At 55.5% G+C, this 12,268-nt stretch overlaps 4 protein-coding genes across 4 annotated transcripts; 2 read left to right on the forward strand and 2 right to left on the reverse strand.

The window, feature by feature from the left end:
* Positions 1 to 369: 369 nt before the first annotated feature.
* Positions 370 to 2,205, forward strand: QBC33DRAFT_554146 (ATP-dependent Clp protease; the record flags this gene model as incomplete). Its single annotated transcript, XM_060429481.1, has 2 exons — positions 370 to 1,016; positions 1,071 to 2,205. 2 exons carry the CDS (start codon positions 370 to 372, stop codon positions 2,203 to 2,205), a joined length of 1,782 nt encoding a protein of 593 aa, XP_060288912.1.
* A 409-nt stretch (positions 2,206 to 2,614) lies between these two features.
* QBC33DRAFT_522251 (putative cytochrome c oxidase) lies at positions 2,615 to 3,843 on the reverse strand. Its single transcript, XM_060426528.1, has 3 exons — positions 3,442 to 3,843; positions 3,033 to 3,226; positions 2,615 to 2,934 (listed from the first exon to the last, which is right to left on the reverse strand). Exons 1-3 carry the CDS (start codon positions 3,680 to 3,682, stop codon positions 2,848 to 2,850), a joined length of 522 nt encoding a protein of 173 aa, XP_060288913.1. The 5' UTR covers positions 3,683 to 3,843; the 3' UTR covers positions 2,615 to 2,847.
* A 172-nt stretch (positions 3,844 to 4,015) lies between these two features.
* On the reverse strand, positions 4,016 to 4,629 carry QBC33DRAFT_522254 (uncharacterized protein). Its single transcript, XM_060426529.1, has 3 exons — positions 4,506 to 4,629; positions 4,391 to 4,454; positions 4,016 to 4,336 (listed from the first exon to the last, which is right to left on the reverse strand). The coding sequence occupies exons 1-3, from the start codon at positions 4,561 to 4,563 to the stop codon at positions 4,204 to 4,206; spliced, it is 255 nt and encodes an 84-aa protein (XP_060288914.1). The 5' UTR covers positions 4,564 to 4,629; the 3' UTR covers positions 4,016 to 4,203.
* A 114-nt stretch (positions 4,630 to 4,743) lies between these two features.
* On the forward strand, positions 4,744 to 11,756 carry QBC33DRAFT_483921 (Mus7/MMS22 family-domain-containing protein). Its single transcript, XM_060425386.1, has 4 exons — positions 4,744 to 9,519; positions 9,575 to 9,756; positions 9,816 to 9,983; positions 10,037 to 11,756. Exons 1-4 carry the CDS (start codon positions 4,878 to 4,880, stop codon positions 11,627 to 11,629), a joined length of 6,585 nt encoding a protein of 2,194 aa, XP_060288915.1. The 5' UTR covers positions 4,744 to 4,877; the 3' UTR covers positions 11,630 to 11,756.
* The last annotated feature ends 512 nt before the right edge of the window (positions 11,757 to 12,268 follow it).

Consider the following 12,268-nt stretch of genomic DNA (forward strand, 5'->3'; position numbering starts at 1 on the left):
AACAGTCCGAGGAGCAGTCTACGCTGAAGGGGTTCGTCCCATAAGAGGTCTGGCCTTGAGGAATACCGACCTAGGCTTGAAAGAGTACGAGTTCGAAATGAGTCACCCAAAATACCTACCATGCACTGCCAATATACCTAGGTACTTTAGGACGGCTGAAGGGGCACGGTCGCATGGCAGAAGTTACACTATCCCGAGCGGCGGCGGGGCATTTGAGCTGACCTCATTGTGGCCATACCCACCCACCCCCCCCAAGCTTCGCGTTGCAACGCTCGACAGCGACATTAATGTGGCCCGACTGTGTCCATGCCGGACTAGGTATTTCCTCCTAGCTATCTGCCCCGGCATGACTCCATCCCCTACATCAAGATGTTGGTCCTAGCAAGACCACGCTCTGCGACTGTTGCAGCGATACGTCGACCCCCGCCCGTCATCGCTTTACGCCATCGGCTCCGGCACCGGCACCGGGCATTCTCGACGTCTCTCAACATCTCTAATTCTCATAGACGATCGCAGGATTTCAACTCGGGCTTTACCAGCAGCTATGACCCAGGGCAGGACTCTGGGCGGGGGCCTATGTTTAGTAAGGCGAGCTTCGGTGTCCCCCAATTTTATCCTCGCGACCTCAAGCAACGAGTCGACGAGTACGTCGTCGGCCAGGATCGCGCCAAGAAAACAATCTGCTCTGTCATCTTCAACCACTATCAAGGCCTCCGGCGCCGACAGCATTACGAGATACAAGACCAGCACCTCCGGGAGAAGCTGGAGCGCCAGCAGTTCTCAAGAGACCGGGACCTACATGAGAGAACGGGCTACCATGACGGCCACATGCACCCTGTTGAGGACGAGTTTCCTGGCCACCATGACTCTGTCAGGTCGATAAACTCGGGTCGCATGGAGCCCGCCGATAACTTCTACCCGCCCGAGGACACCACTATACCGCAGCATGTGAAGATAGACAAGAGCAACTTGCTGCTTCTAGGACCGACTGGTGTTGGCAAGACATACATCCTCGAGTAAGCAGACGTCCCAGGCTGTCGTCTTGTACGCACATCCTAACTTCCGGACAGAACCCTAAGCAAGAAAATCAACGTTCCCTTTACGATTAGCGACTGCAACTCCTTCACGCAAGCCGGCTATATCGGCCAGGACGTCGAGGCTTGTATCGAACGCCTCTTCGTCGAGTCCAACTATGACACCAAGGCGACAGAACATGGAATCGTGGTACTGGACGAGTTTGACAAGATCGCGAGGAGGGAAACCGTCAATGGCAGGGACGTTAGCGGCGAGGGCGTCCAGCAAGCTCTCCTCAAGCTTGTTGAAGGCACAAAAGTCACGATCAACGTCAAGGAGAATCGGTCGTCCCGCTCTGCGACCCCTATAACAAGCAACTACGGCTCCGGGCCTAGTGCAGGTCAGCCCGGCGCCCCTGCGGGCAAGGTTGATCATCAGTACACCATCGACACGACTAACATCCTCTTCGTCTTCTGTGGTGCATTTGTGGGATTGGACAAGGTCGTTCTCAAGCGAGTCTCGAAACCAACTATGGGCTTCGGATCCGAGCTGCGAGGTGGGCGGACATCCTCCTTATCTGGCAGCAAGGATGTCCTACCGCCGGAGATGTACTCACATCTTCCCCACCGACCTGCCTTATTACAGGGTCTACACACAGACCAGTCCAGCGGCGCGTTCACGCCGCTGGATTTGACCACGCCGGCCGATCTCCAGGCCTTTGGATTCATCCCGGAGCTAATCGGGCGACTCCACAACATCTGCGCCCTCACGCCGCTCTCCCTGGACGAGCTCTACCGCATCCTCACGGAGCCCCGGAACAGCCTCGTTGCGCAGTACACGGCGCTCTTCGAGACCTACCCCAGCAGGCTGCTCTTCACGCGGCGCGCCCTCTACGCCATCGCCGAGCGGGCGGCCAAGAACGAGACGGGCGCGCGCGGCCTGAAGATGGAGATGGAGCGCGTGCTCGCCGAGCCCATCTTCAACTCGCCCACGCCCTACGTGCTCGTCACCGAGGGCTGCGTCAGGGGCACCGAGAAGGCCGGCTACTGGGGCAAGGACGGCCGGCTCGAGGTCGAGAGGCGGATGCAGGAGGAGGACGCGAGGGACGGCGGCCGGCCCGCGGCGGCGGCGGAGACGACGACGACGACGACGTTTGAGCAGTTCCGGGAGGCTGGGCAGAGCGGCGCTTGAGCTTAACATGGTGTCGATTTTTTTCGGGGGGAATCGGGCATCGTGGCATCGTTGCATATTTGTTTCTTTATTTTTCCTCCTTTTGTGGGCGTCGGGTGACGATGGGTTGGAGTATTCATTGATGCATGCTCGGTTTCAGACAATGTTCAGAGCATAGGTATTCCAAGGTCTCATCTTCGGCATGGCATGCTTGTGGGGAGTGACTTTGTCAAATATTAGGATATGACGAGGTGTTACCTAAACATGGAACTCACCATTGCTTTTGTGGACTCGATGTGGACTCGAGGGCAAGCTTCAAACCTCACCGGTGTAAAGTGTCACACATGGCACAATAACAGCCCACGAGTCATGGATGGCAGGTCGTACCGCAGGCCCAAGACAATGGGGGCGCAGGGGAATCAAAGAAAGCTGTGTCGCATTGTCGAGGTTGTACAAATTTACACCAACCAAAGTCAGATCTCTCCCCCTTCTCCCTCCTTCCCAAAAAGAAATGACCCCCAATGTTTTCACAATCTTCCCCCCCCTCCTCTAGTACGCTTTTACACACAGGCTAGGCAGTATGGCCACGGCGAGTGATACGAGTTTGGCGGATAGCTCTATCGACAAAGGGAAACGGCTTGGCGGGAAAACGGGTGGAGGAAATTATGCCGATTTCGGGGGGGACTGAACCATGCCCTTGCCGGTGTAGCCTTCGGAAGCGACGCCGGTGAAGGGATCGGCCTTTTGGGACTGTGAGGGTGGAAAGCGGGTTAGCAAATTGATATCACGAGATTTGAAAACGAAGGGGAGGTAGGGGAGCCGCCCGACGGGGGCATTCGGGGTCTTACTTTGAGGTATTCATTGGAAGCCTCTTGCCATTCCTTGGTCATGGTGTGAGGAGCTGGGCCGGCGAACATCCGGATGGCAACGAAGAAGGCCAAGCTGACGCCGACGCCGACGGCGGTGTAAAGGGCGACCTTCTTGCCCTCGCCAGGGGGAGGAAGAGCTCGCGGACCGTGGGGGCCAAAGGCAATCCAGTATGCTGTAATTGAGACGAGTCGTGGTTAGTTGTGCTGTTTGATCACGCTTGCATGTGTGGAGCCAATCGAGAAAGGGGGACACTGAAGCTCTCCAGCCGGCAATTGACAGCATCAAAAGACGAGGATGGTTCGAGTACACGGCCGATATGGGTTCAATTGCAAGTGGAAAGCAACAAGGTGGGCATCCGCGGAGATGCAATTGCCTCGGAAAACTCACCAGCTCTCTTCTCGTGGAGGGTCAGCTCGGCCCAGTTCTCCTTCATGCGATCCCGCAGAGACATCCAGAGATCGGCCTGCTCCTGTAGAGGCATGCCCTCCCACCTCTTCTCGATGTTCGCCAGGGTCGGCTTGGAGATGGCGTGCGTCGAGGCGGCGCGGCAGACGGTCAGGCTTGAGGATCGGCTGCTGGCCCGCGCGAGCGAGCTGCGCAGCAGACTGGTGGCCGGGGTGCGCAGCATTGTGATTTCCTGCTTCGACAATCGAATATGCGGAGTGGAGATGGGATCAATTGGGAGCTTGCCGCTCGTGTACAGGGCGTTGCTCGTCGTGGATGTGTGGTGGTCGTGGTGGGATGCGCGTGGAAATTCGACCGTCGTTGAAGAGGGTTTTTCTCGTCATACGATTGAGCCTTCGAATCCCGGGCACCAGGCCGGAAGCTCCCTCCTCCCGGCTGCTACCCGAGCATAATTCACGTGAATGGCCACGTGATCAATATATCAGAAATCAGCAACCTGGGATTGGCTCTCTACGTTTCTGCATGACATCCCATCGCGACTGGTCTTTATTGAGCTTCGTCGAATTAGTTGTGTTATTTGATCTATGTCTACATAAATACAGTGGTAGGTACATTTCCAGGAGCTGGCCGGGATAGAGGTAGAAGTCGAGGGTCCGGAATTCCAACCGTCAGCAAGTCATAAAGAGGAATATGGCATAGTCTATTCCGAGACAGAGTAACGGATGACGGTTTCCACAGTTCTTGCTAATTGCTGGTTTCTTTTGGCCTCCCAGGAGAGTTGGTAGACATTGATGGTGATGCAGGCGAGTTTGAGTTTTCGCTGGACAGATTCACCGCTCCCTGCTCCGGTGGCTGTTGCGAGGGCAATCCGGATGCACTACGAGAGCGTAAGCAGCCATTGAGTCAGTTCTGGGCGTGAAAGACCGATTACCTGTGAATATCTGTATGCTTCCGGTCGTGTTGCTCCTCCAGGCTTGGTTTGAACGCATAATAGCCTGGTTGAACAGTCAAGACATTGTTCAGTAGATATATAGAGGCAAACTAACCGTTGCCTATCCCGAGCCCGATGGCCAGGGCCAGGGGAATGTATTTGCGAGCACTCATCCCCGAATGGTGCTAGCACACATTGTCCTCTAGTCTTCTGAGTTTGATTCTTCGTATCGTTTGACAATACGATGGCTGGGACTTGAGAATGATCCAGTCAATTGGGACAACCCACCCCACCATGCAAGCTTGGGCCAATCACCAATCACGCAGGATTATAATCCGTACTGTATGCGGGCACTTCAAGCTGCGCGTCTTCCTTCAAGCCGACGCGTTCCACACATTTATCGTGTCTCCCAGGACCCAGAACACGGATCGAACAAATGGCCGCACCGCGCTCTGAACAGCCGTATCTACGATGAATCTTTGGCATCATGAGAAATTGGAAGGAGCTGGGAGAGGTTCCAGATTCGGAAGACGAGAGCCTCGATAGCCTTGAGCCCCAACAGGACGAACATGCCGACTTCGAAACGGAACATGAAAGGCTACCCAACGAACTTCCGAAAGCTCCCGCAATCGAAGATGTATGGAGAATACCATCTTCTCCCCAGAGGCAAGACCATGGATTTCTCCCACCTGACGACGCTGGGACTACAAGCCCAGCACCGCAAAGATCGGTTACTCCGGCTTCGTCGCCCCTTTCCTCCCTGTCCCCAGAAGAAGAGGACCACCAAGAACAGTCAGGGCACAGAGAGTCTTCATTGGAGCAAGGCATCGTCGACCAAAATCCTCGGACACCCACCGACGATAACCCCAGAAACGAGCCATCTTCGCTGGGCGACGACGAAGTATCTAGACCTTATGTCAGGATAACAGCTGCCTCTTCAGCGGACGAGCTGGCACCTGGTCAAGCGGCAGCACTTATAAGGTCTCTATCGCCCAGATGCTCTCCCGGTGAAGTCAACAGGCAGGTATCAGCCGGCGATGGCGTGGTGGAAGGTGTAGGTGTATCCACTCAAGGTGCTGTGCAAAGGGAGCGGTCTCTACGGCCGCGCAAACCGATCCAGCAATTTCCCTATCTTCTCGAGAACGCGCAGTACGCCAACTTCATGAAGTCCCATGGTGTGAGACCGCTCAGGGTTTCTATTGAGCGAGCCATCCCAAGGACAAGGACAGAGGAGGATTCTCAGGAGCAAGAATTTGAGGCCAGCGCCAGTCAGGAGCTTGCAGCGGACGGTACTAGTGGTGGGATAGATGAAAGTCAACCACTCCTCTTCGACGATGCTACTGATGATCGCGATATCTTGGCCCTTTCGTCGTCCCCGCCGAGTTCATCATCTCCTCGAACCCATCTCCACACGAGCAGCCAACAGGCAAACGGGGATCAAACAGACAACTCAAGCATTGTGGAGGAAGACTTTCCGTCACTCGATGATCTTGCGCGCAAACCAGCGAAGACTCCAGCGAGGAATTCAAAGCGATACCACTCATCGAATCTGTTATCGAGCCGGAAAAGGTTCAAGCCTCAACTCGCATCTTCCGCGCTCCCTTCGCCGCTCTCAAGGCTATCAAGGTCCGATATCTGGGACATGTCTTCACTGTCTCCCGAGCCGAGAGCAATGCCTGAGCCGTCACAGGATTTGGGAATTACCCCACGTTTACCTCCCCCGCGTCGACCTGAGCGCCCATCCGATACCGCGTCGGATAGAAGTCGGTCCCTGGAAAGAAACACACCGTCTGATATCGTTGATCTCACTGGGAAGGACGGGAGCGAGAGTTCCAGCGACTCTGAGACGGGTTCTTCGAGCAGTGACTCAAATATCGGAGCCGACCTTGTTCGACGGAATAAGAGGAGAATACGCGGCGTCCTGCCGGCCTCTTGGCTAAGACTGGATCGACAGAGGGGCCGTGATGCAGCACGAAAAAACAGGAGAAGCCGTGATCCATCTCCGGACCCCGGCCCTAGACGCGGAGTGGCAGTACCCAAGCTATCAACCCCGAAACCCTCAACTACCGCTCCTTTTTTATTTGATGATTCTGATGACGACAATGACGATAATGAACTTGTTACGAAACCTATAGAAGAGCACGAGGTTAGACCACCCTCAGCCCTAGACATGCTCTTCGACGATGCCGGCGATGACTCTGTTGTGGAGGAGGATCACATTGACAGGATGCTTTCTGGGGCCAAGCGGAGCGGTACATCTTCAGGTTTGCCGCCGTTCAAGAAACGGAAGACGACACAGAAGTCTGTCTCCACAGGATTGCAAGTCCAGAAGACACGGCAGCCAAGGATTACTCAGGCACTAAGCCGATCACATACTACAACTCGGGGAACCCATGGGACCATAGAACCCGCCACCAACCCTGTCGGGCGGCCCCATCAACGATCACACAAGCGACGCCTCCCGAAGCGGGCGCCAACACCCCCTCTGTTAAGCATACTGGATGTCGTGGAACCAGAAGCCCCTCGGTTTATCAGGGTTGCGGCCCGGACCGCCAGAACACAGAGGAACCAGGGGAAATCCAGCCCCTCTCGGAAGCACATCGACCTTGGGACTCGCAGAGATAATGTGGACGCACGCTCGGTACTTCATGACTGGAGAGCTGGCAAAATTCGACCCAAGATCCCTAATTCGGTTGTCAATGCGGATGGCCAGGCAAGGCGGCATGTCCTAGGAGATCTTTCTGTCAACTCTGCAACTCCTAGCTCAACGCTTAGAGAATCTGCACATCCAAAGCCGGTTGGGCTGGCAAAACACGGCCATATTCTAGGACATGTCGTTGCCGATGGCGTTGGTATCCGGGACAAATCGCCGCGCATCAGGAGACCAAAGCCGATCACGCAACCCAGCGCTCGACCAGCCCAGCTGGAAATTGACGAGCATGAACGTCCAGACACGGCCAGGTTCGTGGCAAAGAAGCGCGCCTTGGATGCTCTATATCGAAAGGGTCGCAAAACTCGCACTCTGTCGACTGCTGCTAGCTTAGCGCAACTCCCTGATAATGACTCCGCCCCTGGTGAGCTCCAGAGCCCGGGAGATGACCTTGGCCCGAAGGCCTCTGCGTCTCCCCGGCCTCCCCAGAGGGATAACAAGAAGTCGCGTTTTCGCAAGCGGTTTGCCCCGAGGCAGATTGATCTCGAGGCACCGCGCTTCACCCATGCGAACGACCCGTTACCGGAAGATAGCCCCATCGTCCATGAGGCTGAGGAGCCTAGTTCACAAGATAAGCTGACCGGTCTGGGCCCGTATGGAACGCACTACACTCAGCACTTTGAGGTCTTCCCGCTTGACCATGGCGTCTTCTTCCATGAGAGCACTATTATAGGCCGTGGTTGTATCAACAAACTAATGGAACCCGCCTATCTTGACAAGGTTCGACAGACCCGGCCGAGGGCTTCATTTGCTATGGATGGGCAGACCTTGCGATGGGGCTCCTGGGATGATACTGCATCCTCTGAACTCGGAATCCTCGTTGATTGGATAACGGAGCAACTCTCCCACCGTGGAACTACCTCGGAGGACTTCACAGCCCTGAAGCGGGCTGTAGGAGGCTCCGAGTTTATTCTCCTCTACGTTCTAGATTCCCTGAGCTTATCCGACGACGAGGCTGCCAAGTCATTCATTGGAAGGACTGCCGAAGTATTTCAAGGACTGCTGGCGCGCATCGAGGAGTCGGCGTCCACAGTCACGATGCCAGAGACAACAAGCAAGGCATACATCGAAGTCCTCGCGTGTTCCCTCGTCACGATCTTGGCAGTCTCTCGGCTTAATCATGGCGCCGGGTCCAATTTCTCGGTCAATCTCCAGCTTGAAGAACTCCTGACGAGAGCCGCAAGACAATGCATCAAGAGGTTGCTGGGCGTGGGACTTGAGGACCTTCGAGTTCTTTATGGTGAACTTCAACAACTGTCTGGCAGGGAGTGTGGAATTCGCCGTGATCACACAATCGCCAACTCCTGGGTGGCCTTGATACGCGTTCTTGAGAGTGCTTGCATTCCCCGAAGTTCGTTCTGGGATATCACTCAGGCTGTCATGATGGAGCCCAAGATCATGTTAGGGTCTGAAGCAAAGGAGTTTGAGAGGCTTTGGCGCGACATGTTCACCTTGCTGCCCCTGTGCGAGTTCGACAACTCCGGGGTCCTCACAGTCGGCATGAGGCATCTTTCTCCAATCGAAGGCTGGTCTTTACCCCAACAGGTCTTAAAGCGCGTTTTCCAACTCTATACGAGTAACCCACGGCAGGGACCGAACTTCAACGAGTACTGCCGCGCTCTTGCTGCTCGATGCCATTACCTTATACAGCAATGGGGATGGCGGAAATGCAGCGGTATCATCGGGACTATCTTCGATTTCTTTGGGTCGCATAGCCTTGGCCACCTGCGGAATGAGGAGGTCTACAAATCGCCTCGATTCCTCGAGAACCTCGCCCATAACCCTTCCCTAGCTGTCGAGCCGGAAGATCGGTGTTTCCACATCTTCATCAAGACCCTCGCCCTGGTCATCCTCCGTATGAAGAAATTTGGGCTTACGAAAGACATCAAAAACCTAGTGGCTCGTACCCTGCCAAATCATAACAGACAATATCTGAAGGAGAACAGGGTCCGTCAACAGGACCTCGCAGCGCTAAGGAATCACCACGACCTGCTGTGTACACTGTTCTGGGCCGCGCCGCCAACCTTGCGCCCGGGCGTCCACCTGATCGAGAAACTGGTCGTTCCGGGCAGCTCTCATAAGGAGGCATGCCTCATCAATCTGCGCGCCTGGAGTCAACTTGCCCGCTATATCGTATGCTCTGGCGAGGGCAGTACTGCGTTCAGGCCCTTTATGTCCTGGCAGACGAGCACCTTCCAGCAGCTGTTGGACCAATATCTCTCCGCCGCCTCCGATATCCAACAGCAGTTTTTGGCACTACCAAAGGCTGTCCCGAGGATTAGCAACGAGGTGGTTGACTCGATGATAGAGAAGAACAAGGCGGCCGCAATGGATGTCCTGTACCTCTCCATAAAAGCTTCGTTCGAGGTATTGAAACTGGCCGGGTCGTTAGGCACTGCAACCAGCACCTTGAACATCTGTGAGCTCTAAATCCGTCCCGGAGATGCTTTAGACATCTGCTAACATGTTCTCAGACCAGTTGCAGCAGGTGTTTACACGATTTGACTTCTCGCCAGGCTTTGATTGGAGTATTATTCTGGTAGCTATCGAGACGCTCGAGCTCTATATCTCAAAGGTAGAGCAAGCGGCCGAGGCCCAGTACTCCAGCGACTCTTCGAATATGACCGATCCCCAGGAGGTGGAGGAGGCCGTTCTAGTAGGTCCAATTCGTTTTCCCTTGCGGTTTCCCCACAACTAACCATGGGTTCTACGTAGTTACTCGATCACAGAGTTGCGGAACAGTTCTTTTTCATGACTCGAACTCTCCTCGAGCTCCCTGACACAGTCTCTTTGAAGGGTCAGAGTGAGCATGGCCGATGCATTGAGAAAGCCGTGACCCTCTCTGCGAGGATGGCCTGTCGTTTCATCCACTCGGGGATTACTGTGAGTCCTAGGTCGCCGTGAGAGCGAGAGAGCAACATGCTGACTGAAATAAGCGCACTGTGAACTACTTCACGTCGAGGAAATACGGTCTATTCAGAGAGCTGCCGGTGAAGCTCGGGTCTCCACAGAGGACCTACTTGCCTCTGTTCCTAGCGACCCTGGTGAAGAACCACGTCTTCGATTTCAAAGATGTCGGGCCCAGTCTCCTCGGGTTGTGGTTGATGGCAATCGTCAAACCATTCCAGTCCCTGGCATATGAGAATTACCTAGCCGACATCCTCAAGCAGAAGAATGTTCCATATCTCCAGCGAGCTGTCGCTCCTGCAGGAATTGCCCCTGACTACAGCTCGAACAGGGACTTCCTGGCCGCTGCATTGTTGTTTATGAGGACCGACCTGCGCAACGCCAACCTGGTTCAGAGGAAACAGCGTCGCGACGAACACGCCAAGTGTCTCGAGCTGACAATGCAGAAGATGAAGGAAGACCTGAGAGCCCTGAAACCGGATCCAGCTGAGCACAAGCGGTACATGCAATTCGTCCGGGAGATTGTCGCGCTCATCAAATCTCACGGTGTGGGCATCTGTGTCGTCGACCCGTTCTTCACCCAGCCCAGCTCGGACTACTCGCCCCCCATACAAGACCCCCAACTGCACACGGCCGGCATCATCGCTTACGGAGTCAGGCTTAGCGAGGGAGAGGCAACGGCCGCTCCCCAGCTCTTCCATTATCTGTACAACAACTTCAAGATCGCCCTCGCAAACGATAAATTAGACGAGGAGTGCACCATACTTGAGCACGCCATGGGAAATCCGCACATCATTTCCTTCATGCTGGGCCGAGTCCTTCCAGCAGTCGCCTGGGCGACATCCAAGGCGAACGACGCCTGGCCGCTTCTGGATGTCTACGTGGGCGCCCTGCGGAAGCTGCTGACCCGATCATGCCTCCCGAAGGAGATTGATGAGGACAGCGTAGAAGACGTCTCTGGACTTTTGAAGAATGTCATGGCTTGGTTCCGGACTCTACAGGGATCTGATCAGCCACGCCTCTCCATAACACAGCTGCACATCATAGCGCGCCTGGTAGAGATGGCCAGCCTATTCCACCCCAGCCTAATAACGCATCTCCTCTCCGGATCCCACCCGAACACCGCAAGCCTCGGCGACCTGATGGCGTCGTTCGGCAAGTTCGCCGAAGAAGCCGCCGCCCACCTCGACGAGCTGCTCGAGACCGAAATCGTCGATGCCCAGTTGGTGCTAGGCCACCTTCAGATCGGCCCGCTGCTCGCCGGCGTCGAGGACTGCGGACACGGGCCGGGCCGGCTGGTCTTCCAGAGCGGCAGGGAGCTGAACCCTCAGGTGGACAACTTTGCAAACGTCATTGCCGCCGACGTGGGCCGGAACTGGGCCGTCACGGCCACGTCCATCTCGTGGAACGTCGCTGGCAGCAGGGGCGCGGGACTCACGCCTGCTACTACCCAGTCCGGCCCGGGGGTGAGGTACGAGTTTCGGAGCGGGCTTGAGCTGGCGAGGCAGTTGCGTCAGCACCTCGAATTGTGGATTGGGGGGAAGGGACTGAGCAGGTCGAGGGGTTGGAGGCCACGTCGAAGGGCCCGTGTGAAGGGGGAGCTGGGACCGATGATCTTCTAGGGTCTGGTAACAATAATAGCAACGCAGCGGCTCTAGTAGAAGCCATAAGTATTTTAGCACGATCGGTCCCGGTGCTGGGCCATAGCCATATAGAAGAAGCTTTAAGTAGAAAAGATACTATACACGCTTATGTGTACTTTAACCATTGGTGCTCTCGGTTCTTCGTAGAGTTGAAAATACTCGACAAGAGCTTGAGCCGTTGGAGCAACTCAGCCTTGCACTCATCGCACACAGTTGAAGTCTTGGTCTATGGCAGGTTGCCGTTTTAAACTGAATTGATATTTTGAGGCCTGTAAATACTCTAGAGGGCAAAAAAAGCCAGAGAAGGCTTCTCGTCGCCTCTTTTGCAACAAACTGATTATCTATAACTGTCCACGTACTTGTATGCTCCTCCCAACCAAAATTGTTAACGGACCTTCGCACAAGGACAAAAAAAAAGGCCGGACCCGAGTCTATATATTCATACAGATCTATACATACAGCTCGCCAAACCTCCCGCGAACACACCATCCCACGATAGCCTATTTTCCAGCTGACATACTCGAGGCTCAAAACCATCAGGGGGGGGGGGGGGGGGGGGGGGGGGGGGGGGGGGGGGGGGGGGGGGGGGGGGGGGGGGGGGGGGGGGGGGGGGGGGCT

Source organism: Phialemonium atrogriseum (genome assembly GCF_030411735.1).
Source record: "Phialemonium atrogriseum strain 8032-3 unplaced genomic scaffold QBC33scaffold_1, whole genome shotgun sequence".
In the NCBI taxonomy this organism is placed as follows: domain Eukaryota; kingdom Fungi; phylum Ascomycota; class Sordariomycetes; order Cephalothecales; family Cephalothecaceae; genus Phialemonium; species Phialemonium atrogriseum.